General features: G+C 57.6%; 1 protein-coding gene across 5 annotated transcripts in view; it reads right to left on the bottom strand.

Annotated features, from left to right (window-relative positions):
- The window catches only part of HDAC7 (histone deacetylase 7), a 35,825-nt gene extending 16,668 nt beyond the window's left edge, over positions 1-19,157 (bottom strand). For 2 of the 5 annotated variants that reach the window (XM_081247820.1, XM_081247821.1), the window contains exons 1-2: positions 18,869-19,113; positions 2,959-3,009 (exon numbers count right to left, since the gene is read on the bottom strand). In XM_081247820.1, coding sequence (XP_081103946.1) covers positions 2,959-3,009; positions 18,869-18,887 — 70 coding nt within the window. In that variant the 5' untranslated portion in view covers positions 18,888-19,113. Of the gene's footprint in view, positions 1-2,958; positions 3,010-18,868 lie in introns of all 5 variants that reach the window. The other 3 variants (XM_081247818.1, XM_081247819.1, XM_081247822.1) reach the window with 3 other exon arrangements.
- Between the last annotated feature and the right edge of the window lie 3,414 nt (positions 19,158-22,571).

Below are 22,571 nucleotides of genomic sequence, written 5' to 3'. Positions count from 1 at the left end.
CTCCAAGCATAGAGTTTTCCACGAAATACGTTGCCTCTCCAGGCCAGGAGGGCTGTAGGGATTTAGAGATGGGCTGAGGGCCCTGTAGTGATACATTCTGGGCCCTGACCTCTCCTTCCCTTCTTCCCACCCTGGAAGGAGGATTGGGCCCAGCTGCCCTCTGATGAGCTGCGCTCAGACACAGCGATCGGACAGGCAGTCTCCTTTGTTCAGCCTCCAACCCCAAAGGGCGTCCCAGGCCCTCTCAGTTGCCATCCTCCCTACTCTATCCCAGGCCATAGGATAAAGGAGAGGTGCCTCAAACCCACAGCCAGCCCTGGCCTGCACCCTGGGCCTGCACAGCCCACATGCCCGCGGAGCCTGTGCCCAGGTACCCTCACGCCAGCTCTGGGCCTCAGCAGCCTCAGCTGCCTCTTCTCCAGTGTCCCCTGCACCCACGCCAGGAGCACCCTGCCAAGGCTGTGGATGCAGGGGCTATTTATAACTAGCTGCCAGACCAGGTCCTATGCCAGCACCGCCTGCTGGGCCAGGCTGGGCTCAGCAGCCAGAGACACTCTGAGGTGCTCAGAGGTGGACAGTTATCCTGGAGAAGGGGAAGCAGGTGGGGCTTGGGAGCAGGTGCCCTCAGACAGGGCACACAAGCGGGGAAGCCTTTCCGGAGAGGCCTCCTTCAGTTCCTCCAACGCTGGGCCTCCCTGATGGGGGCAGCCACAGGCTGTCCTCTGGGCCTGAGCCGAGGAGGACTGGAAGGGCTGGAAGGACTGAGGAGGACTGTGGCAAAGACCAGCCGGGGAGTCAGGAAACACGGCATCTGGGCCCAACTCAACCATTATCTTAACATCCATAGCACACGTGCACACTCGCTGCAAACCCTTTTACCTCATCACCCCTGTAGGCCCTGGGAGGTAGTTATTACTATTCCCACATGAGGAAACTGAGGCGCAGGTGAAGGGACCTGGCCAAGACCACCCAGCTCGGGGCACAGTGAGCTCGGGTTCCATCCTGCTGAGGCCAATGCTCCATCTCCATCTTCCCATTGACTTCCAGGAAGTCACCTCCCCCGCCCCACCCCCAGAGGGGTCTCTCACTGGGCAAAGGCAGAGGGGCTTGCAGTAGGTGGTCACTAAGCGGTGTCTGTTCTCACAGTCTGTGACCGTGAGATGGAGACAAGAGAGAAGCAAAGGAGGGAGATGCCCTCACGACTCTCTGGATGTCAAGAGACCGGAGCGGGTGTCTGGGCACCCGATATGGCCAAGAGCAGGCAATGCACTGCTTTGATGTTCCCACTTCTTGTTCATGTGTCCACCCAGGGACCCCAAATTCTCGTTCTGGTTCCGTCTGGGCCTCTGATGCCATTGCACTCCCGCCCCAGGAAAGGTCTCAGTCTTCCCACGTCAGGTGTCCTGGCTTTCTGGGGTGACTCCCCTGGTGATGCAAGAGGGCCCTCAGGGCACCCAGGGCAGGCCACCCAGACTTCAGCCATACAGACTGGGAGCGGCCCCCTCCCTCTCTCCCAGCACTGCCTCGGCCTCCAGAGCAGAAGGCTGCTGGGAACATGGGAGGGGCTCTGCCTGCAACCCTGGCAACGCCCTTCAGGGTGACTCAGCATTTGGGGGTCTCCACAGTCTGATGCTAAGCTGGCTTCTGTCAGCTTTGCCTCCCACATCTGAACACGGACCCTCCGCCTCAGCCATCAGCTCCCGTCCCGTCACAGCCCATGTACCTTCTGTCCTCTGAGCTTTAGCTCAAAACGTCCCCCTGCTGGTGCCATCCTCCTCCCTCGATTCTACTTTTCCAGATCCTACCCTGACTTCCAAGCCCAGCTGGAGTCTTCCCTCTTTCCTAGACCCAGCCCAGTGCCCTGCTGGGTCAAGCCCTCTTCTGGATTTCCATCACGCTGGCTGTTCTGTGCCCTGAAAGCACCGCCCGGGCAGGTACCAAATCTGAATTAAGCTCCAAGGGCAGGGACTTGGTTTTGCCTATTGCTCACCATCCCATCACCTAGAACAGTACCTAGCAAGCGATAGGCACCCACTAAATACTGTGTGATTCGATGAATAAATCTCTATATCCTCGGTGCCCTGGAACGGAGGTGGGGTTCATTGACGTTTCTTTTTCTTTTTCCAATTTCTGTCTTTAAATTTTTAGAAAATTACACAACTAGGAGAACTAACTAACAGTAGGTGGTGAACTTATGGACAAACTCCTTAATCAGCTGCCCCCTCCTTTGGAGCTGGTCACATATAGCATGCGACTATTATTTCTCTTTTTACTTGTATATCTTGTCTCCCCACCTGCCTGTAAGCTTTTGATGGCTAGGACTGAATCAAAGAGGACAGCGGCCTTCCTTTCTCCCTGCCATAGTTTGGGTGTCAGGTGTGCACCTTGCACCCAACAGGCCCTCGTCCGGTCCAGCCCCTTCCCCCGCCCCATGGGCACGTCCTAAACTCTCCTCGTCCATCACGGCCTAACAGCAGCGGGGTCAAGGAATGGTGAGAGACCCACGGAGAGGGGTCCTCTCCCTCCCACCTGAGCAGCATGAGGCACCTTCCCACCCCGCAGGGCTGGTGTGAGGACTGCAGAGCCTATAAGTGAGAACGCGCCGCCTTGCCCAGGGCCCCCCCGAGGCAGGGGTCTGAGCATAAATATTAGCTTCCTACTTGCCTTCCTGTTTCACTGCACCAGCATGGACAAGAAGAGCATCCTGCCTTTCCTTTTCCTGTTGTGCTTCCCAGCTCTGGGGCCAGCCTGGATCCAGAGTTGCCTCTCTTATCACCCCCCCCACTTACCCCTTCCCCACCAAACCCCAACTTCGCCCCCTCCCCCAGAACCCCAACCTCCCAACTCTCTGGCCAATCAGCCACCATTCTGAACCACCCCTGAGCTCCTCGCCCCGCTTCTATCCTTTCCAGCGCATCTTCCACTCCCCACCACACTCTCCCTCAGGCCCACTCTTACCTGTGCCGGGGGGACTGGGGCAGTGGGCACCCGGGCTCACCTGGGTCCCATCTGCAGAGAGAAGAGAGATGGAGTGAAGCGGCTGCCGGGAGGGGCAGGGGAGGAGGAGGAGAGAGGGCCGAGCCAGGCAGGCCGCCTGCTGGTCCAGGAGGCCCCACTCCAGCCCGAGGGCACCTCCACCAGAAGCTAAGGGAAAAGACAAGACCCCACCCCATTCCTTTCCTCGGACTCCTGTGCCGCCTGAGAGCGATCCCCAGCTCCATCTTCCTCATCTGATCTTTCAAGCGGCTCAGGTATCTTGCTCCGCTGGAGCTCAGTCCACAGCAAGAAACTCAGGAGGCCCTGGTTTACGCAACGGTGCCCTCAGCCCTCCCTGATGTGCTCAGATACAATCTTCCTTGGGCAGCCAAACCAGGCTCCCCTAGCCCGAAGCGGGAGAAGAGGGCTGGGAGGTGAGGTGGGAGAGCACGGCTGCTAAGACTGCACTAAGGATTCCGGGAGGGAGATGGGGAGAAAGGGAGAGCAGGCCTGCAAGGGGAGCTGGGGCCCCCTCTGAGGCTTCCACAGTGCGGGAGGGACTGGGTCGTGGCCTGGAGGTCAAGTCAGATCTGGTGGGAGCTGAGAAGTGGCGGGTCTGGAATGCATAGCTCGAGGGCCCCACGGTAGGAGCCCCTTTCCTCCTCCTGCCCCATCCTGGGTCCTGCAGCCTCTGTGCCCCCCGAGAAGAGAACCACTCAGCCTTTTTCGTGGATAACCTGAAAAAGAAGTCTTTCCTTCTGGAAATGGTCACCTCTCCCAGGCTCCTAGGCTCAGCCCAGGGCCCCCCCATCCCGTTCAGAACCCATGGAACCCCATGGTAGGGCCGGTGCTGTAGGCAGCCAAGAGGCCCGGGGATCCCAGGGGCTGGCTGGGGCGGGGAAAGACAGAGCTGAGTCCTGAGGCCACCTTTCCCTCCTGCTGTCCCAGCTCAGGGCCAAGGGGATGGAGCCTGGAGCCAGGAGGCCTCCTGGAGGGGGATGTGGTAGAAGCCCTCCTCAGGCAGAAGGGTATCTTCTGAAGGACAACGGGCAGGCGCTGCACCACTGCCTAAGGGGCAGCCCCAGGCCTCTTCCAGAAGCTGCAAAAGGAGAAGTCCCTGCAGGCAGGAGCCTCTGGGGGAGGCGGCAACTCTGGGCACAGAGAGACTCCCACCAACTGCCCTCAGACACTAGTGGCCTGCGCTTCGGACGATGACATTTGGTAGGGAAATGCCGCTCCGCCTGTTCAAATGCTGCCCGTTCTTTGAAGTCCAACACAAGGCCACCTCCTCATGAAGCTCACCCTGACCACCCCCCCTTACCGCCCACAGCACCCACTCTGTGCCCACCACCTCGACACTCCATTAATCAGAGTCTCTGCGGTGTCACAACTAAGCCATGCCCATCTGCCCCTAACACCTTGCTGGGCACCTGGCATGCTCTGTTAGGAACTGGTGACTTGAACACAATGACGCTCCCCTGGCCCCCTGCCTAGCACATGGCATGCGTATTTCTCAGGGTTTGTGAGCCTCAAGGAACAGGAGTATGGGAGGCAGCCTCCCCTCCCCGGGATGTGGTAGCCCCCTACCCTGGACTCTCTTAGGACCTCCCCTTTCTTCTGTGGGACCTGGTCCTCCAAGAGAGGTTTCTGAACTGGACTCCCGGGTGCAGTCCCGGAGACCATGTCTGGCCTGGAGTCCTTGGCCTCCAGTCCCTACCTCCTGGGAATTCTCCCCTAGCGCCCTTGGTCCCTGCCTGAGGGCTGGCCAGCAGCACTCACGCGTGGGAGCACAGCCAGCTTCTCTGTGCCCAGCTCCCCTGGTAACCATGGATTCTGGACACCATGCACCCTCTGGATAGGACAAAAGCTAATGGTCCTGAACTCTGTAGTGTTTGTTACAGGGCCCAAAAGGGATGTTCTGTGATGATGATCTATGATGATATAAACTCTGTTCAGAAAAGGGTGTGTGTGTGTGTGTGTGTGTGTGTGTGTGTGTGTGTGTGTGTGTGTGTGTGTGTGTGTGTGTGTGTGTGTGTGTGTGTGTGTGTGTGTGTGTGTGTGTGTGTGTGTGTGTGTGTGTGTGTGTGTGTGTGTGTGTGTGTGTGTGTGTGTGTGTGTGTGTGTGTGTGTGTGTGTGTGTGTGTGTGTGTGTGTTGCTGACAGGGGCAGCTTCTAAAAGCAATGCCTCGGAAAAGTTCTGCTTCTCCTCCAACCCCCTAGGTTTGTACTGAGAGCCTTCGGATTCAGAAGAGCCCAGAGCAACAGAGATAAGATCTGGAGGACAGCTCGCCTGTGTACCAGAGAGAGGAAAGTATCTAAAGGCACCCAGTCAGTGGCAGAACTGAAACCAGAAAGCGGCATCCCAGGCTTGGGGATGAATCTGGGGACCCCTCTTCTCATCAGCCCCTCTCAGAGCGCTGTTACCACTCATTTGGGGTCAGAGTGAAATAAGATCAGGAGTGAATGGACCCCAGGGACAGAAAACACTGCATAGGGCTGGACCCTTCTCCATACAGCTCCGGACCTGGGTGGAGAGCTCTCATTTCTGGAATCCTGGCCACCCCCCTATTTCTACCTTCTTTGGAAGCAACTCTAGTCAGGCTGAAGAGGCAGTTTACCTCGTGCTGAGGCTCCTATCAAGTCACCTTCCCCAACCAGACACCTGATCTTACCCAGAAATCCCACCCTAATGGGTCCACTCCGGCCCTCAGCAACCTCCAGGGCAGACACAAACGCCACTCTTCTGTCCCCTAAGCACAAGCTGGCCTCCCACTCCTCCCCTGTTGCCCCAGGCCCTCACCTGCCCAGCAGATGCGACTGGAAACCCGAGCCTGGCCTGACCACCTGCTCTCCCGGTGCTGCCAGCCCTGCATCAGGGGAGGGCTTCCCCAGGAGCAACGCCACCCACAAGCCCCCTCCTAACGCCTCCGATGTCTTTGTCGAGGCTGTGTCCCCCTCCCTGGTCTCCTGAGGAGCTGAAAAAGGAGAAGCAGGCAGACCCAGGCCCTGCAGGCAGAGGAAAACAGGCAGGAGCAAGAGGCCAAGCCCTGGGTCCAGGGCGGACTCCCTCCACCCCACCGCCCTCCTCAGCTCGGGTCTGCTTCCCCTGACATGGGCAGACAAAGTCTGACTTCGCGGGGGGCTGGCCAAGAAGACAAAGCTGGGGGTGAAATGGCTTCAGGAAGGTCCAAGAATAAATAAACAGAAGAGAGAACATCATGGTTGCCTGACTCTGACACAGAGTGAGGACTGTGCAGTGTACATTAGGAGCTGATGGGGCTTTAGAGATTGTGCAGGCCAACACTCTCACTTCCCAGAGAGGTAAAGAAAGAGGGCAAGGGGCTATGTCATGGTCACCCAGCAGGTCAGTGGTACAGCCAGGCCAGACCAGACCAGTGCAGGGGGAAACCCAAGCAGTTGATCCCAAAAGCAGGTACTAAGTACCTCTGTGTGAGGTCACTGGTCCAGGTCTTTTTTTTTTTTTTTTTTTTTTTGCGGTACGCGGGCCTCTCACTGTTGTGGCCTCTCCCGTTGCGGAGCACAGGCTCCGGACGCGCAGGCTCCGCGACCATGGCTCACGGGCCCAGCCGCTCCGCGGCATGTGGGATCTTCCCAGACCGGGGCACGAACCCGTGTCCCCTGCATCGGCAGGCGGACTCTCAACCACTGTGCCACCAGGGAAGCCGTGGTCCAGGTCTTGAAGGGATGGAAAAGTGAATAAAACCTGACTCTCACTTTAAGGAGTTTAAGGTACAGACCACAGTTGTTGTTTTTTTAATTGGAAAGTATACTACTGGCAGACACTAAAGTAATTCAAAGAGCCCCTGAAAGTATGAAACCAGAAGTTTCTCACTCATCCAACTCCCTAGAACTTCCCTAGACTCAACCCCTTTTAACAGTTTCTTGTGTTCCCCTTCCAGAAATTCTCTGCTGGTTATTAATTCTATTGCTCATTATCTTGGCACCAAGCTGCTTATTACTCAGATTTATCCAGAACCCAGTGGGCTGCACGCTGGCTGGAAACTCCTGCCCCATGAAGTGACAGAAGCGAGCGTCCACAGCACAGAGGCCATTGGCTTTGAGGTCAGATGGACTTGGGTTCAAACTCTGACTCCCTCAGTGACCGGCAAGGAGAGCCAGGGACAGGCTGCAGCCTGGGCAAGCCTTGGTTATGCCTCTGAAATAAGAGGATAAAGAATATGGACTGGGAAGAGGTCGTGTGAGATGAGCAATGCTGTGTGTGAAGCAGGGAGCACACGGCGGGTGCTCCCGCAATGGTCGTGATTCATACTGCTTTTGCCCCTGAACTAGTCTGCAGCCTCCCTCTGGCACAAGCATTTCAGTGTCTGGTGCCACCAGTGTCCTCCCCTCGTCTGCCACAGTCCACTGTCTCCCAGATGTATTCCTGGTCCCGTCTCTTATCCCGACTCTCCCAACCACAGGCTCTTCTCTTTCTCCGCCATCTGAACTTTTCTAAACTAACACTTTACTATGTGCCCGTTGTTCTAGGTGCCCTACGTTTGCTAATTCGCCTAACCCTCATGACAAACCTATGAGGTGGTGACTGTTTTTATGCCCATTATATAGATTAGTCAACTGAGGCCCAGCAGTATTAAATAACTTGTCTGAAGGCACATAACATGGGAGTGGCTGAGCTGGGACTCGAGCCAGGCAACTGGGCTCCAGAATCCATGTTCTCAAGCAATACTCTCCGCTGCTGCTCCCCAGCTCTTCCACTGCCACAGGCCAGCGGGCGGACAGCAAATGCAGGAGCCGGCAGGGCACAGGAAAAGATCAAAAAATCCCATAGCCCCCCAGAGACCCGAACCAGCGGCCAACTCCAGCCCTGCTGCAGGTTAGAGGGCAGCAGCTGCCCGTTCCACCTTCGGGCCCCCATGAAGACAATCCCCCAAATCACTTATAGATAGCAACGGTTGACTCTGCAGATTCTAAGAAATGATTTCGTACTACACGTGGGGACAGGAGCCAGCGACCTTGGAGGAGCACTGGCTTCATCTTCCAGGTGGTCGGGTGCCCTGCCCTGTCCCTTCTTTAGATGCTCCCAAGTCCCTCTGAGGCTTTCCCAAAGCACGCTCCGCTGGGCGGGCGGCGGGGCGGGCAGAGAGGCTCGGCTCCCAGGTGAGCGGCCTGGGATGTGGACCTGCCCAGACAAAGGCCTCCAGTCAGGCCGAGGCAGGGGGCCGCCGCTCTGCAGGCTCAGCAGCTGTGCGCCAGGCAGGAGGCTGGACGTGAGGGCCGCAAGGCCGGCCCTCCGCCTCCGCAGCCAGCATGCCCCCTTCCCCGCGCCTGGGGCCCTGGGGCAGCTATTTTTAGCTCTTGACACCTGGGTATTTTGCAGCCGCAGGATGTCCGGTTTGGAGTCTCTTTCTGGGAATCCCACACGGGGCAGTTGTAAACAGCCCCACGCAGCGGTGGCCCGAGCTGGGAGCTGGCACCCCCCTTTCTGCTGTTTGAGATGAATCAAACAGGAAGCAGACGTAACCATGGCAGCGGCAGCTTGAGCTCCCTGGGGGTGGGAAAGCGTCCTCCCTGGCTCCTTGTCCCTGCCCCAAGTCCATTCCATTTTGTGGCCTCTCCTCACAGATGGCAGGGGGAGCTGGGCCGCGCTGAGTTGTGAGCGGCTGGCAGTTCCTGGGACTGGCGCTCCCTGGAGAGCCTCACTGCCCTCTGGCAAAGAAAAACAGAAGTCCCTCCAAGCCTGGCCCGCCCCCGCTCCCGGGGCCTCTCAGACCACCACTCAGTCTTCCCTGGCTGCCCTCTGCGAAGGTGGGAAAGGGAGGGCAGAGCCACTTGCTCAGGGGCTCAGGGTGTGTGTGCAGCATCCCTGAGCAGGCAGGTTCCCCCAGTCCCAGGCCCAGCCCCCTGGTCCAGCCTGCCCTAGGGTTTCCCAGGTTCCGAAGGGCCTCAAAAACCCCAGTTCCCACTTACCCTCACTCCCCTGTTCCAGGAGCACCAATCCCTGAAACAGGAAGTTCAGCATGATGTCTAACCACCACCTTTCCTATCATAAGCAAAACAGCCCGAGCAGTCAAGATGGGGCCCCCATCTGTAACACGGGGAGAAGAGTCGAGTTTCTATCAGCTTCTGCCTTTGTCTCTCCCCCTCCCCCACCCCCCTGGTGCCCCACTTAGACCAGCTGCTCCCTCTTAGCCGCCCGCCAGCCCCAGCCAGTCTTTCTCAAGGGCCAGCGCTTGCCCCAACAGGAAGCACAGTCACCGCCCCGGGGATGTCTCGGAGCCGCTCCTTTCTCCCCTCTGAGGTCTCCTGTTCATGCCCTCATCCTCACTGATCCCTCAGCCTCTGGAGACCCTGCTTCCCTGTGCACCCCACCTCTGCCTCCCGCCGGTTCTGCCTCCCCCAGATGTGCCTTCCTGGCTCCTCTCACCTGTGCCACCCACGAGGCCACTCAGCCCACTCCCGAGACTGCCAGGGAACAGTTTAAGCTATGATATTAATGTCCATCATTATTATTTTATTATTAGCAGTAACTAGTAATATTAGTATGATCAACAACCACGTGCTGAATGCTTACTGGGTGCCGGTTACTGTGCTAAGTGTCTGACTTGTACTATCTCCTTTGGTCCTCACAACCACCCTATGAGGTCGATACTGCTACCATCCTCACGTTACAAAGGAAGGAAACTGAGGCTCAGAGAGGTTAAGAAACTTGCCGAGGTCACACAGGTGGTAAGTGGGGCTTCTGGGACTCCAGAACCTAAGCTATAATCACTACACTGGTGTTTACAACTAGTCCCACCCACCGAGGTGAGGTAAGGCCACCAAGGGGCCACACAGGACATAGTGCGGTCCCAACATCTGAAGGCCTGGGCGTGACTCACATGTTCCCACAGTGCCGGTACTCCATCCAGAAAACAACAACAAAAATAAAAACTGAATCATCTCTGCCCGTGTCCCTCACGTGCTTTTTCATGTCCAGGCGGCACCCTCCGACCCCATCCTCACTTCCTTTTTCAATCTTACGTTTTCCCTGCTTTTTAAACGTACATATTACCATTTTATCATTTCCTGTAAGCCGCCCCCAGCAGGGTATAACTAAACAAGCAAACCCCCAGGTGCCGTGGAGGATCAATGCTGTGTGAAAGCACGCTGGAAACTGTCAAGCCCTGTCTAAAATGCAGGTTGCATAACCAGAGCAAGACCCCCACAGAGCGGCTACTTGGGAGTGAATTGAATCCCCCAGGGAGGGGATGGGTGCGCTGGCACGCGCGCTCTCTCTCTCTCTCTCTTTCTCTCTCCCTCTCTTGCCCAGGCCTCACACACTCCGGCAGGCCACGGGCGAGGATGGAGGCACCCACAAGTGCAAAAGGGAGCACCCATCTTCAGGGCAGGCTCCTGGGGACTAGGAACATAACCAAACAGCCATCAGCACCCTTGGACCTGGGGCAGGGAGAGACATAGGCCACCGAGAGACCCTGGCCTGCTCCATGGCCTGGGGCATCACGGATATGAGTCGGTGAATAGCAACAAGCTATGAATGCTGGCACTCACAGGGATGCCACATTAATATTCATGACAGTAAATACCAGATCCCCATCCCAGTTATGCCCCAGAATCCCACTCATTTTGCCTGTTATTTTTGGAAGATGGCAGAACTCTGTCGGGTAGATTCTCCAGGTGACATGATTCCCTTTTGTGGCCAGGGCTGCCCTTGGACTCGCTCAGCTGGGGTTTTTCCAGACCACAGATCCAGCCAGGGTGCTTACACAGCTTTCAGGGAATTCAAAAGCCAGATGCATAGGCCTGGGTACAGATTTGGACAAACCAGCTGTGAAGGACAATTTCTAGCCAACTGCGAATTTGATGGGATGAAAATTTACTGCACTGCAAGGTGGAGATCACTGACTGAAAAAAATGGCATACGTGGTATGGTCTTGTTTTTGGTAAGAAGCACGATATATAAAGGCATGTCAGGAGATGGGAAGGTGTACACTGAGGTACTGTGGCAGTGATCTCCCACTGCTGGGATTGGGATGTTTCTTATTCTTTCATTTTTGCTCCTCTGTGTTGTCTGATTGTCTACGATGCACAGGAGCTGTCTCTGTAATGATAAAACAGAACTGACATGTACAGGTACACCCACACAATATCAAGATGGCACTGCCAATGGGCTGCAAAGTCAGGATGCGACCTCTGGTTCCCGTGAGAACTAGGACATAGGGCTTTCACTGACTCCACGTATTATATTCTTGGACCCCATAGCCTCTGGAGTTCTGCGTTATCTACAGCTCAGCATCCTCTGCCTCTCCCGAATCATACAGAGGACCTAGCACAGGCCTGGGCACAAAGTCAGGACTGACTTAATGGATGCCTGTAGGCTGAATAATGATCATTTCCTGAAAGAAATGCCTGCTGCCGCTTCCAGGGCCACTGTGCTGGGAATACAGACTGCTGACATCACTGACCTTCTCATCCCTCCTCTGCCTCATGCTCCTCTTAAAAGCTGCCAGGGAGGGGGCTAAAATTAAGGTCACCCCAACAGATGCTGGCAAGGTACTTACTCCACAGCAGGGGCATCAGGGCCGGTCCCATCCCAGACCCTCCCCAGTGCCAGCTGGCAGCGAGGCCCTCAGGTTCCCCCGCATCCTGCCTCACTGGGAGAGGCCAGGGGTGGGGGAGTGAAAGAGAGAAGGGGTCCACCCTGTGACTTCTGGCTATAGGCTCCTGCTGTTCCAGGCCCTTATGGGTGGAGGAATCTGGAACAGTGAATTTGGCCTGGTTTTTCCTGTGAACTGGGGCTGAGCCCAGTTTCTGTTCTTCATGTCTTTAACATTCCCTATCCCTGACCTTCAAAAATATGAACAATAACATCCATAATAGTGATAATAGTCCGTGTGCACTGACTTCATAGCAGACATGGTGCTAACCTTACTTACTTCAATCTTGAGAACTCCAGGAGCTTGAAACTATTATTACTTTCATATTACTGAGGTAGAGAAACTGAGGCACAGAGAGCCGTGGGCCCAAGGTTACACTTAGTGGTTTGCAGGAGAAACAGGGACACTGCCACATCCTCCCTCTGTGTCCTCACTCGGAAGGCCCTTCTGCCAAGCTTTGCAATGGGCACAGGAGAGTCGAGGGTGACCATTCACATCTGTAGTGTGCATTGGAATCCACCGAGTGTTAACACGCGCCTATGAGCAAATCCCCACGTGAAAGACTAGGAAACCAAGTCTCAGAGCCCTTGGCAGCCTTGCACGAGATCCCATAGCCATTCAGCTGGGATTCAAACCCAGGTCTTTGGTATGAGAATGGCAAGCCTTCTTCCCCTCTATCGCACAATCTCCTTGGCCCGACTCTCAAGATGGCTCTGAAGGCCTGGAAGGGAGATGCACAGCCTGTAGCACCCCGGACATGACGCCTGCGCCCGGCCCCTCGCCCGCTGGGGGTGAGGTGGTGTGACAGCCCTCAGCAGCGGCTCCACCGTGACTCACTGCTGGGACCCAGGGGAAACACAGCGCTGAGCGGCGGGCAAACACGGCCTGCCGCCTGCCCCGCCTCCAGCTCCCCGCCTCCACATTTGCTAACCGAAACCCGGCTGCTGCTATTTTTAACCCTCCAGCTCCCCCTGGCCTGGGGCTCCCCCCTTCACCCCACCCCCACCCCCTGCCCCAACCGGGTGCTACCAGCCCGTCATTCTGAGAGCAGTTCCACAACCTGAACGCCCAGGAGGGCGCAGCGGATGCCCGTGCAGGTTTGTGGGGCGAGCAAAACAAGACGGTTATGGCCCCGTCGCCCCGTCGCCGAATTCCCCCACCCCGACGCTTTCCGAACCTGTGGCTCCCCGCCTGCCCCGCTTCTCCCTGTCATCCTGGCAGCGGGGGAGGGAGGAATGGGACTTCCAGGGCTGGTGGGGGGGTGAGCTGCAGGAGCCAGAGCTGGCCTCCTCGGGGTGCAAGAGAGCTGAGCTGGACTCCCGAAGAGAGATGGGGTCCCCCTCATTGCCTCCAGGGCACCAGGCTCGCCCTGAAAGCCCAGAGTCTCTGCCCACCGGGGTTTCCAATCCCTGCAGGCAACATGGGGAAAAAAGGAAGTGGCTGGTGAAGGGGTGGGGATGGTGAGTTTAGCCCAGGGCCCTCCTCATGGGATGTCCCCTCCCCATCCTGGGCAGAAGGCCTGGGAAACACAGGAGTCCAGGGGGTGACTGCACCCAGCAGCCTAAAGGAGGCCAGGGTTGAAAGGCTCCAGGCAGCGGGTTGGAGGGTGGGAGGCCAGACGGGGCCTCTTCTCTCACGTGAGGGCTCCTCTGATACTCAGCTCGCTGAGGACAGGGCCCTACCATCCTGCAGCCGGCAGCTCTGGGGCCCCAGGGAAAAGCTACCACGAGAAGAACCTGGAGGTGAGAGGGTCTGAAGGCTGCTTGCTGATGTGACGGGGGTGAAGGGGTGGGGCTGCCGGGGGACCAGGGGGGCACTGACTTCTAGCTGTCATCTGCTGCCCCCACCCAACACCTCCCAAGCCCCCCGCTCAGAGGCTCACCCAGTTTGAGGAGCAGATTCCAAGGGCCCAGGAGAAGCTCTGGAGCGCCCAGCCAAAGATCTCCTCCGCTCCCTCTCTCCTGCCCCGGCCCCCTGCTCGGCCAGCCTCGGCCCTCCCTTTGCCCTGTCCTCACTGGCCCCTGCCCCAGCCCTTCTTTCTGGTGTGTCCTCTCTTCCAGGGCCCAGCTCCTCTCTAAGCCTTGACCCCCCACCCCTCTCCTCAGTGATTCCTGAGCCAGGTAAATAAATCCCAGTGGCCACAGAGGCAGCCAGGCTAGACCAAGAGGGGAGGGACTTGGCACTGGAGTTGTAGGGTGGGGAGTTGGGGAGGAAGGGAACGAGGTGGGAGGAAGGTGAGGCAGGAGGGTCAGGAATGGGCTGGCACTTGAGAGAGGCTGCCGGCTTCCCAACACCCGACATGTCGACAGGGCCCTGGACTCGGCCCCGCGAAGGGAAAGAGGCTGCTCCCCGAAGCGCCGAAGCAGGCTGGGTCCAGCCCTGTCCAGCTCTCCCTCCTCCTCTCCCCTTCTGCCAGCCTCTGGGGACTGCCTGAGCAGCCGAGACCCTGCTGTTCCATGCCAGGCAAAAGGCTGGCGATTGGGCTCCAGTCCTCTGCCAGCACTCAGCCCAGGTCTCTCGCCTGGACCCAGGCGGTTGCCAAGAATGGCTCAGAAGCTCCGAGGGCTCACTTCTAGTCTGGGGAGGTGAGAGCAGGCATCGATGTCACTTCTCAAGCAGGCCTCCCCTGGCCGCCCTATCTAAGGAAGTGCCACCTTGTTATTCTCTATTGCTGCACCTGGTTCATTTCCTTCTTAGGGTTTATCGCAAGGGGTAACTAGATGTATATACTCATTTCTTTACTTGCTTACTTGTCTTACTGTCTCCTCCACTAGAGTGGAAGTTCCCTGAGGTCAGATGCCCTGCCTCTGTGTTCACTGTGTATCTGTGCCTGGGACCTGGCACACAGCAAGGCTCAGTAAGCATCCAATGAGTAACTAAATAGCTGAATGCCTGGCTCAGTAAAGGGGGCCTTCTGGTTGCCAACCTCACTTTTAGGATTGACGAGCAACAGTTCCAGGATTTCCCCAGGGAAGAGGAAGCAGGATGTAACAGGAAGAGCAAGGTCAGGAAGCCCGGGACCCCAGGGAAAAGGTCAAGGCCCAGTAAGCATCCGCACCAGTCCCATCTGGTCCACGGCATCACGCTGAGTATGGACATGTACACAAATGCACACGCAGAGGACGCGTGGGTAGGTCCTGGACTGGTCTTGAAAGGCTTGAATTTTGTCCTGATTCTTCCTCTTAATAGCCCTGTGTCCTTGGACAAACCACATACCTTCTGTGGGTCTCAGTTTCCTCAAAAGAAAATATGAAGAGATTGGTGGTCCTCAAACATGGCTTTGCACCAGCTCACTGAAGCGCATGTCAAACTCCAGATTCCCAGGCCCAACCCCTGCAGACTCTGAGTCTATCTGGAATGGGGCCTGAAGATCTTTATTTTTAATACATTCCCAGGTGACTCTAAAGCAAATGCTCCGGGAACCGGCATTTGAGGAGGGATGAAAATGCTTTCCAGCAAATACCTGGACTTCTATTAAAAAAGCCACTCCTGGGCTTCCCTCGTGGCGCAGTGGTTGAGAGTCCGCCTGCCGATGCAGGGGACATGGGTTCGTGCCCCGGTCCGGGAAGATCCCACATGCCGCAGAGTGGCTGGGCCCGTGAGCCGTGGCGGCTGAGCCTGCGCGTCCGGAGCCTGTGCTCCACAACGGGAGAGGCCACAACAGTAAGAGGCCCACATACCGCCAAAAAAAAAAAAAAAAAAAAAAAAAAAAGCCACTCCTGCACAGGCATACGTCCCCCCAAGACGTGTCCATATACCCCACGCAGAGCCATGAATTGCAAAGGTGCACAACTCTACAGACGACACACATCTGTACTACACGTGTGCGTGTTCCCCAGACACCCAACAGAGAGCCACCACATGGATCACAAATTGCCACGGGATCACCACCTCTACATACGCAGCCCAGGGGCACACATGCAGGCCCACCACCACATACCCAGTGTGCACACACACCCATCACATGTTGACCCACACTAAACAGACACTATCCTGAATTTATTTTGCCTCTGGGAACTGGTCCAGGACCAAAGGAGCTATGCTCTGCTGATGAAAACATCCCTCCCGCCTCTGCCACCCCCCACCCCTTACCCCAGGCAGCATGCTGTCCAGCTCCCCCTCGAAGGGGGAGAGCTGCTGGAGGACAGTGGGGAGATGGGATGAGGGGAGGCACGGAGCCCCCCCCCAAAGTCCAGCAGGCCCTCTCTTCCCCGTCCCCCACCCCGGGGAGGTGCAAAAGGGCCTCCACCCAGCCCAGCCCCCCACCCTGATCCCCAGTGCTCACTCAACCCACTTGCCTAGATTCCCAGGCCCTGGGCCTAGGCAGCCAAAACGGCAAAGGAGGTGGCCAGATTGAGGGACTCCTCCTAATACTCAGACCTCTAAGGAAAGGGCTGTCTGGGGGCACTTTCCTGCAGCTCGAAAGCCTGGGTCCCCCAGGGAAGGTTGCCACAGAAACAGGGGGAAATATCACAGGGAAACACAATACCCGGCAGGGTCACCTGCTGACCAGGCTTCCTGCTGTGTTGCCCACCCCCCATCTCATTGCCTTCTTGGCCTCCTTCTCTGGCCTTAGCCTAGGCCTCCTCACCAATGCTCTCCTTCCTGCCTCCCCTGGGTTACGGAAAGCCGCCTTATGCAGAAACTCTGTCCCTTTTGGTTCCAAACAACAACATCAGGGATGGCCCAGGGCTGAGTCCCCCGCTCCTAATCCTACCAGCATCCCCACCACAGGAAATCAAAGCTTCCTGCCCCAGAGGAAGTGCCCCATCTAGTGAACAAATCCAACACATAAACGCACAGTCCCGGAGCCTTGGGGAGGACAGAGGCCAGCTCCCACGCCTTACCCCAGCCCTGTTTCCAGCAATACCCCACACCCCACTACAGGCCCCAGTCTCAACGCCGGCTGAGGACAGGTCAGGGCCGAGGCGTGACGGGGGCGTGGGCAGGACCTGAGCCAGGCCAGGGGAGGAGAAGGCCAGGAGAATGGGCACAGGCAGAGTCAGAAGGTCTGGTCCCAGCCCTGCTCAGCCTGCCATTCCCTGGCTGCGTGACCCTGGGCCTTGCATTAGCTCTTCTTCTCTCAGACCCCTGCCAACTTCAAAATTACTAGCTCTTAAAATGAAAGGTCAGGAGAAGGAAGACAAAGAGATGGCAGGGGTTACGCAGGCTTTGGCCTTGGGCAAGGACGCCTGCAGCTACAGGAGGGTCCCCACTCGTACGCCCATCACACATGCGTTTCTCACTTCCAAGGGCTTCATATCCGAATTGAGGAGAGGATGGACGAAGTTCCAACTCTCATTCCCAGACCAGGATGAAAGCTGGGGTCCATTATTCCTGAAGGAAGTTGTGGGCATAATAGCCCCCACCGATCCATCTCCTCCTCTGTGGTCATTTTACTGATGGGGAAACTGAGCTTCAGCGTCCAAGCGGAGTGACCAGTTTAGATTCTTGGAATAGTCAGTGCAAGACCTGAATGCAACCTTCTCAGCCTCAGGATCACAGCTTAAGACTTGGTGGCCAGAGAGACACGCACCCCTGGGCTCAAGCTAAGGAACACAGAGACCTCGGGAGAACACCTCCCGGGGCCGTTCCAGATGTTATACCAAGAAGCAGCTCTGGGCCTGCCTCTGAGCCGGGCCAAGCCAGGGACGAGAAACATCAGGGGACTAAAGGCAGGGGAGGAGTCCCAGCAGGTCCAGGACCTGGTTCCAGTCCAGGTTCACTGGGAACAACACAGCAAGACTGCTTTGTGCCTTAGTTTCCCCAGAAGTGACTCCACAGAGGAGGAAACTTACTTATTAATTCAGGTGGGTAGAGGGAACAGAGAGCAGAGTAGGGAGGTTGAGATGCTGAGCAAGAAGGAGCTAAGAGATATCTAGCAGAGGCTGGAGGAGCTTCCAAGAGGGCTGGTATGAGGACAGGAGTGTGTGGCAGCCTAAACCACTTGGAGGACCTGGCCTGTGGGGTCCTATGGGGGAGAAATGGGCCACCAAGGTGGCCCATTAGGAGGTAGGAAACTGAGTCACATTCTCTTTTCTTTCAGCCCAGTGGCTGGGCAGGGGTCTTAGGAAGGTTCCCATGGATCCAGGTGCAAGTCCAGGGAACAGGCTGATGAATCCAGATGTTGAGTCCCCAGCAGGGCCACTGAAACTGGTAGGCAGAGCTGGGCCTCAAGCAGATGTTGAATGAGGGTGTGGGAAGGGATGGGCAGCAGCAAGACAGCCAGTGTCCAGATGCAGGGGGAGGCCTCTGGCGTATGCAGGACAGCCAGCAGGGACGGGGAATGGCCTGGACTTGGTGGGAGGAGCACCAGTGGCTGACAAGGTCAGATCCGAATGGGTAGCCTGGGCAGAGGGAGGGAAGGAAATGGGGGTAGGGGGAGCTGGGCGGCCTGCAAGCCCCAGAGGTCTCTCCCTCTCTCTCTCAGCCCACAGGCCTAGAAACTCTGGGCGTCAGGGCCCAGCCCAGCTGCCAGATTTGCCGCCTGCTCTTACTCCCCAGGACCAACAGACCGCAGGCTTGGGGGGCACACATCCTGTCCCCCACCACTCACTACACAGCCTGCGGTCACCATCTTCCCGCGCCCCTCCAGCACCTCCGCAGCTCACTCGGGCACAGGTGTCTTTTCACCCTGATGGGTGAGCAAAGGTGGGGGGCGGGGGCGGTGCTGAGAGAAACCTCACTGTCAGAGACCCTCCCTCCCAGGGATCACACTCTTCCCAGCGGAGGGGTCGGAGTACGGTCCGGCCGGGATTCGCGGTATGGGGGCGCTGATGTCTGGGTCTAAGAGCCCGGTCCCAACTCAATGGGTCCTGCCCTTTGCCCTGCGCTTCCCAACCTTCCGCCCCGGAGCACCGCCCCCTCCCGGGGCCGCGGCAGCCGTCCCTCACTCCCGGGTCCCCCGGTCCGTCCTCCCTGCAAACGGGGGTGATGGGACGCCGGGCCCGCGCACCGGCGGCCCGGGGCCTCCAACTCCCTCCCTCGGGCCTGTCGCTGCCCCGCGGCTGGCGGATGTGGGCGCCCCGCTGGAGGCCCGAACCCTCCGGCCCCGGAACCAGTCCGGGCCGGGAGCCTGCCAGAGCCCCGCGGAGACGGGCGGGGCGGGCACGGTCGGGGGGGGCGCACGCCGGGCCGGGCCCGCGGGGCCGCCCGGAGCCCGAGCCGGAGCCCGAGCCGGAGCCCGAGCCCGGGCGGGCGGCGCTGGGTGCCGCGCGCAGGGCGGGGCGGGCGGGGGGCGGCAGCCCAGTACTCACCAGAGCCGGGGCTGTGCATCCAGGGGCCGGGGCCCTCAGAGCGGGGGGCTCATGGCGGGGCGGGGGGCTGGGGCGCCGGCCTCACATCCCCCCGGTCGCCGGAGGCTGCGGAGCGACTGTGAGACGGCGAGAGGAAGGGAGGGGGCCGGGAGGGGGAGGGCCCTGGCAGCCCGGCCGGCCGGGTAGGATGACAATGGAAGGAAATGCTTTATCTGAGTCTGAGAGCGGGCCAAGGGGGAGGGGAGGGAGGGGGCCGGCGCTCGCGGCCCGGGGACACACCACCTCGCAGACACGGCGCGGCGCCCGGGCTGGCGGGCGGCGGACACCCCGCGCGGCCGGCTCGCGGGGAGGCAGCGCCGAACCCGGAACGTGGGACGCGGCCCCGACCCGCCCGCGGACGCCGCGCTGCCGCCCAGTCCCGGCCGCCGCGCGGCGCAGCGACCCGCGCACAATTCCCGGAAACTCAGATACCTGAGCGCACGCACCCTCGCAGACACCACGTACGCGAGCACACATCCATGTTTACCCGGGGCAGACTCGTTCACACAGACACTCTGCAGGGGAGGACCCCCGCGCTCACAAGCACACATACGTACGGCCCACCAGCCAACAGTTACACAGGGGGACAGCGGGACACGCGTGGAGCCCCCGGTCCAGGCGACGAGTCCCAGACAGACACCCCCGCCCCCCGTCCCAAGCACGACTTGCCTGAGGAAAGTTCCAGGATCTGATTTGAATCACTGCCCAGCCCTCCCCCTCTGCCACCTCCCCCCCCCCCGACCTCGCCAGCTGAGGGGAATCGAAGGGTCCAGCCTGTTCCTATTAAAAGAAAAAGGGGGTGGGGGTGGTGCGGATTTTGAAAGTTTTCTTTTTTTAAAGAAATTTCTCAAGGGATTTCCTTCCCTCCTCTCCTCTTCCTCTCTTCCTCCCATTCCTCTCCCCCCACCACCCTCCCCCCTACTTTCCCCCTCCCGGTCCCTATGAGTCAAACTTCAGCAATGTGCCCAGTGTCTCCCAGTGCATTACAGCGGATCACAGAAATGTTCCAGTCTGTGAGTCGGAATGCAGCCGCCTCCAGCCCTCCCTCAGCTAATAAACTCAGCTCCGGGCTGGCTTTACGCAGCAGCCCTCCCTGCACCCCCCTCCCTTTTAGCGGGACCAGAAGGTCAGAGTCAGGGGTCAGGGGCTGAGGACCTCGCCATTGTGCTTCCCGGCCTGGTCTATCAGCCCTGTCGCCTTTGGCAATCTGCTGGGTCAGAGACACAGCGGCTCCCGGGAAGGGGAGAGGTCTGCAACGGAAACGCTGGGCTCTCCAGCGCTGGGGGCCTCAATGCTAGAAGGCAGAGCGCAGCTTCCCTCAGACCCCATCCTGCCTCCCTCGGTCCTGGGAAGCCAGAGTCCCAGGATTCTACAGAAGAAGAAGAAGAAATTGAGGCTGAGCCAGCGGCGGAGCCATGTCAGATTAGAAGCAAGAGTCCCAGTGGCCTAGGAGGGCTTGGCCGTGCCAAGGTCCAATATGACCATAGACTCCTTGCTCCTGCCAGACCGGCTCCGGCCTCACCACCTGTTGCTCCTGCTTCCTACTTCAGGCCTTTTCCTGGTCCCAGCGCTCACTCAGCAGGGAGATCCAACCCCTCTGCGCTTGTTCACTTATCCTCACAGACCCCTTTCCTGGCATCCAAGGTCTCCTACAACATGGCACCACACTACACGCATCTCTCTCTCTCTTCCCGCCCCTTCTGCTGTTCTGCTCAGTACCTCCTGGTACTTGGTGCTCACTGATGTTAGTTGCTATTATTACTATTATTATTTCAGCCATACTGGGCTACTGGCTGCTGTCCACTGTGTCCTCATGCTTTCCCATTCCCCTACTTTGGCTCAGCGCATTCCCTCCCAGCCCCTTCCTCCTCCTGTTGAAATCTGTCCAGTCCTCAACGTCTATATCACCTTCTCCAGGAGGCTTTCCCTGATTCCCATAGCCAGAGAGATTCTTTCCTTCCCTCGAAGGACCCCACTCCAGCACCTTGTCAATCTTTCCCTGTACTTTGACCGTCACCCACTGTATACTTGTCTCAACTCTCTCCTCCTTCCCAAGAATGTTCAAGAGTGGACATCCCCTGAGCCCAGCTATGGCCTTAGTCATGGGTGCATTCCTTGCAGTGTCTTGCTGAGTACCGTGCACAGAATTCAGGCTCCCTCTGAGTTATTTGTTGAATTGGAACAGATGTTCATGGCCTTCAAGGACCATCCCCCAGCTAGACACCCCCAATGTACCTTTTTTCCCTATGACTCCCCATACTGACTCTGAAAGACAGACGTTCTTCCACCTCAGGTGTGTTTTTCCCAGCCCCCCCCCTCCCCACCTCCTAATTGAATCCCTCTCCTTGCCCACAGCCTCTAGAAAAATGGCTTGGTTGCTTCAGACTCCCAGCCCCTCCCCTGCTTTTTTTCTCCTTTAGCCTCACAATGCCCCCTCCTGACACCCCCCTCCCCGCCCCACCGCAGGACTCCCGTAGTTATTTCTGGACTGAAATCAGGCCCTTGTTTGCTCATTTCTATCATGTGCATCATTCATGTATTTGTTTGTGAGTTTTCTTTTTCTTTTTGACCTAATCACTGAGTTCCAAGAGATTTCAGCACAAAGGGTATCCCCTCCTGCCTCTGCCTGTCCCCACATTACCCAGCACATGGCTTTCTACACACACCAGAACTCCCTGCCCCCGAAGTCTAGGCAGAGAGAAAGACAGCAGGTGAGTCCTACAACCAGGAAGCTGGACTGTGCCCCTCCTTCTCTTGCCCCTTTACTTACCATCCCCCATCCCCACCCAGAGGACAAGTCTTAAGCCAGTTTCTAAATCACACGTCCCTTTCTGGGATGTGTTAGAGAGCCTCCAGGAAAGAGACATGAGGCAGAAAAGTACAGGCTACCTCTCTCTCTCCTCTACCCTGGTTACCATGGGGATTTTTTTTTTTTTTTAAAAGTTCTTGAGTCCAGACCTCTCACAGACTGCTCAACTAAGCACCTGGCAGAAGAGATTAGTCCCATAGGACCTGCCTTAGCTCCCTGGCATCTTCCTTGAGTCTCTGGCCAGTACAAAGCCTAAGGGCACCTGCCTTCTGCTTTCTTTAGGGCTCTGGGTCTACTTGACATTCTCTTTCTCCTTCTTCTCTCCTCCCCTTACTTAGCTACTTTTTACTGACTATTTTCCATGTAGCAGCCCTATGCCATCCCCCTGGCAAACATTAGATCATTTATTCTTCACAGTTGTCCTTGTAATGCTTGTGATTAAAGTACGGCTCATAACAGTTGAGAAACCTGACCAAAGATACACAGCTAGTAAGTAATGAGGCCATTCATTTATTCAACGAGTGTTATTGGGTGCCCACCTTGTGCCAGTGTTCAAAGCTCCATCCAAAGTCTTCTGGTCTAAACCTCAGGCCTCTGAGACCACTCCTGACCCAGCTTTCTAGATGTGGTAGCTGAAGCCACAATCCCTCCCCTAACCCACACTTCCCCCACACTCTCCACAAGGCCAATCAGAAGGTGTTCATCCCTGGCCTGGGTGAGATCTCAGAGGGACAGCACTTCCTTGGGTGGGTTGGGCATTGCATTCCAGTTTCTGAACCTAGAATCAGATGCCAATGCGCAGGATTTGGACTTCCATATAAATAGGGGCGGTAGATCCCCAACTCCATAAAAGGT

This window comes from Mesoplodon bidens (genome assembly GCF_964165515.1).
Source record: "Mesoplodon bidens genome assembly, chromosome: 11".
Lineage (NCBI taxonomy): Eukaryota > Metazoa > Chordata > Mammalia > Artiodactyla > Ziphiidae > Mesoplodon > Mesoplodon bidens.
This window is presented reverse-complemented; position numbering and strand designations above follow the sequence as displayed.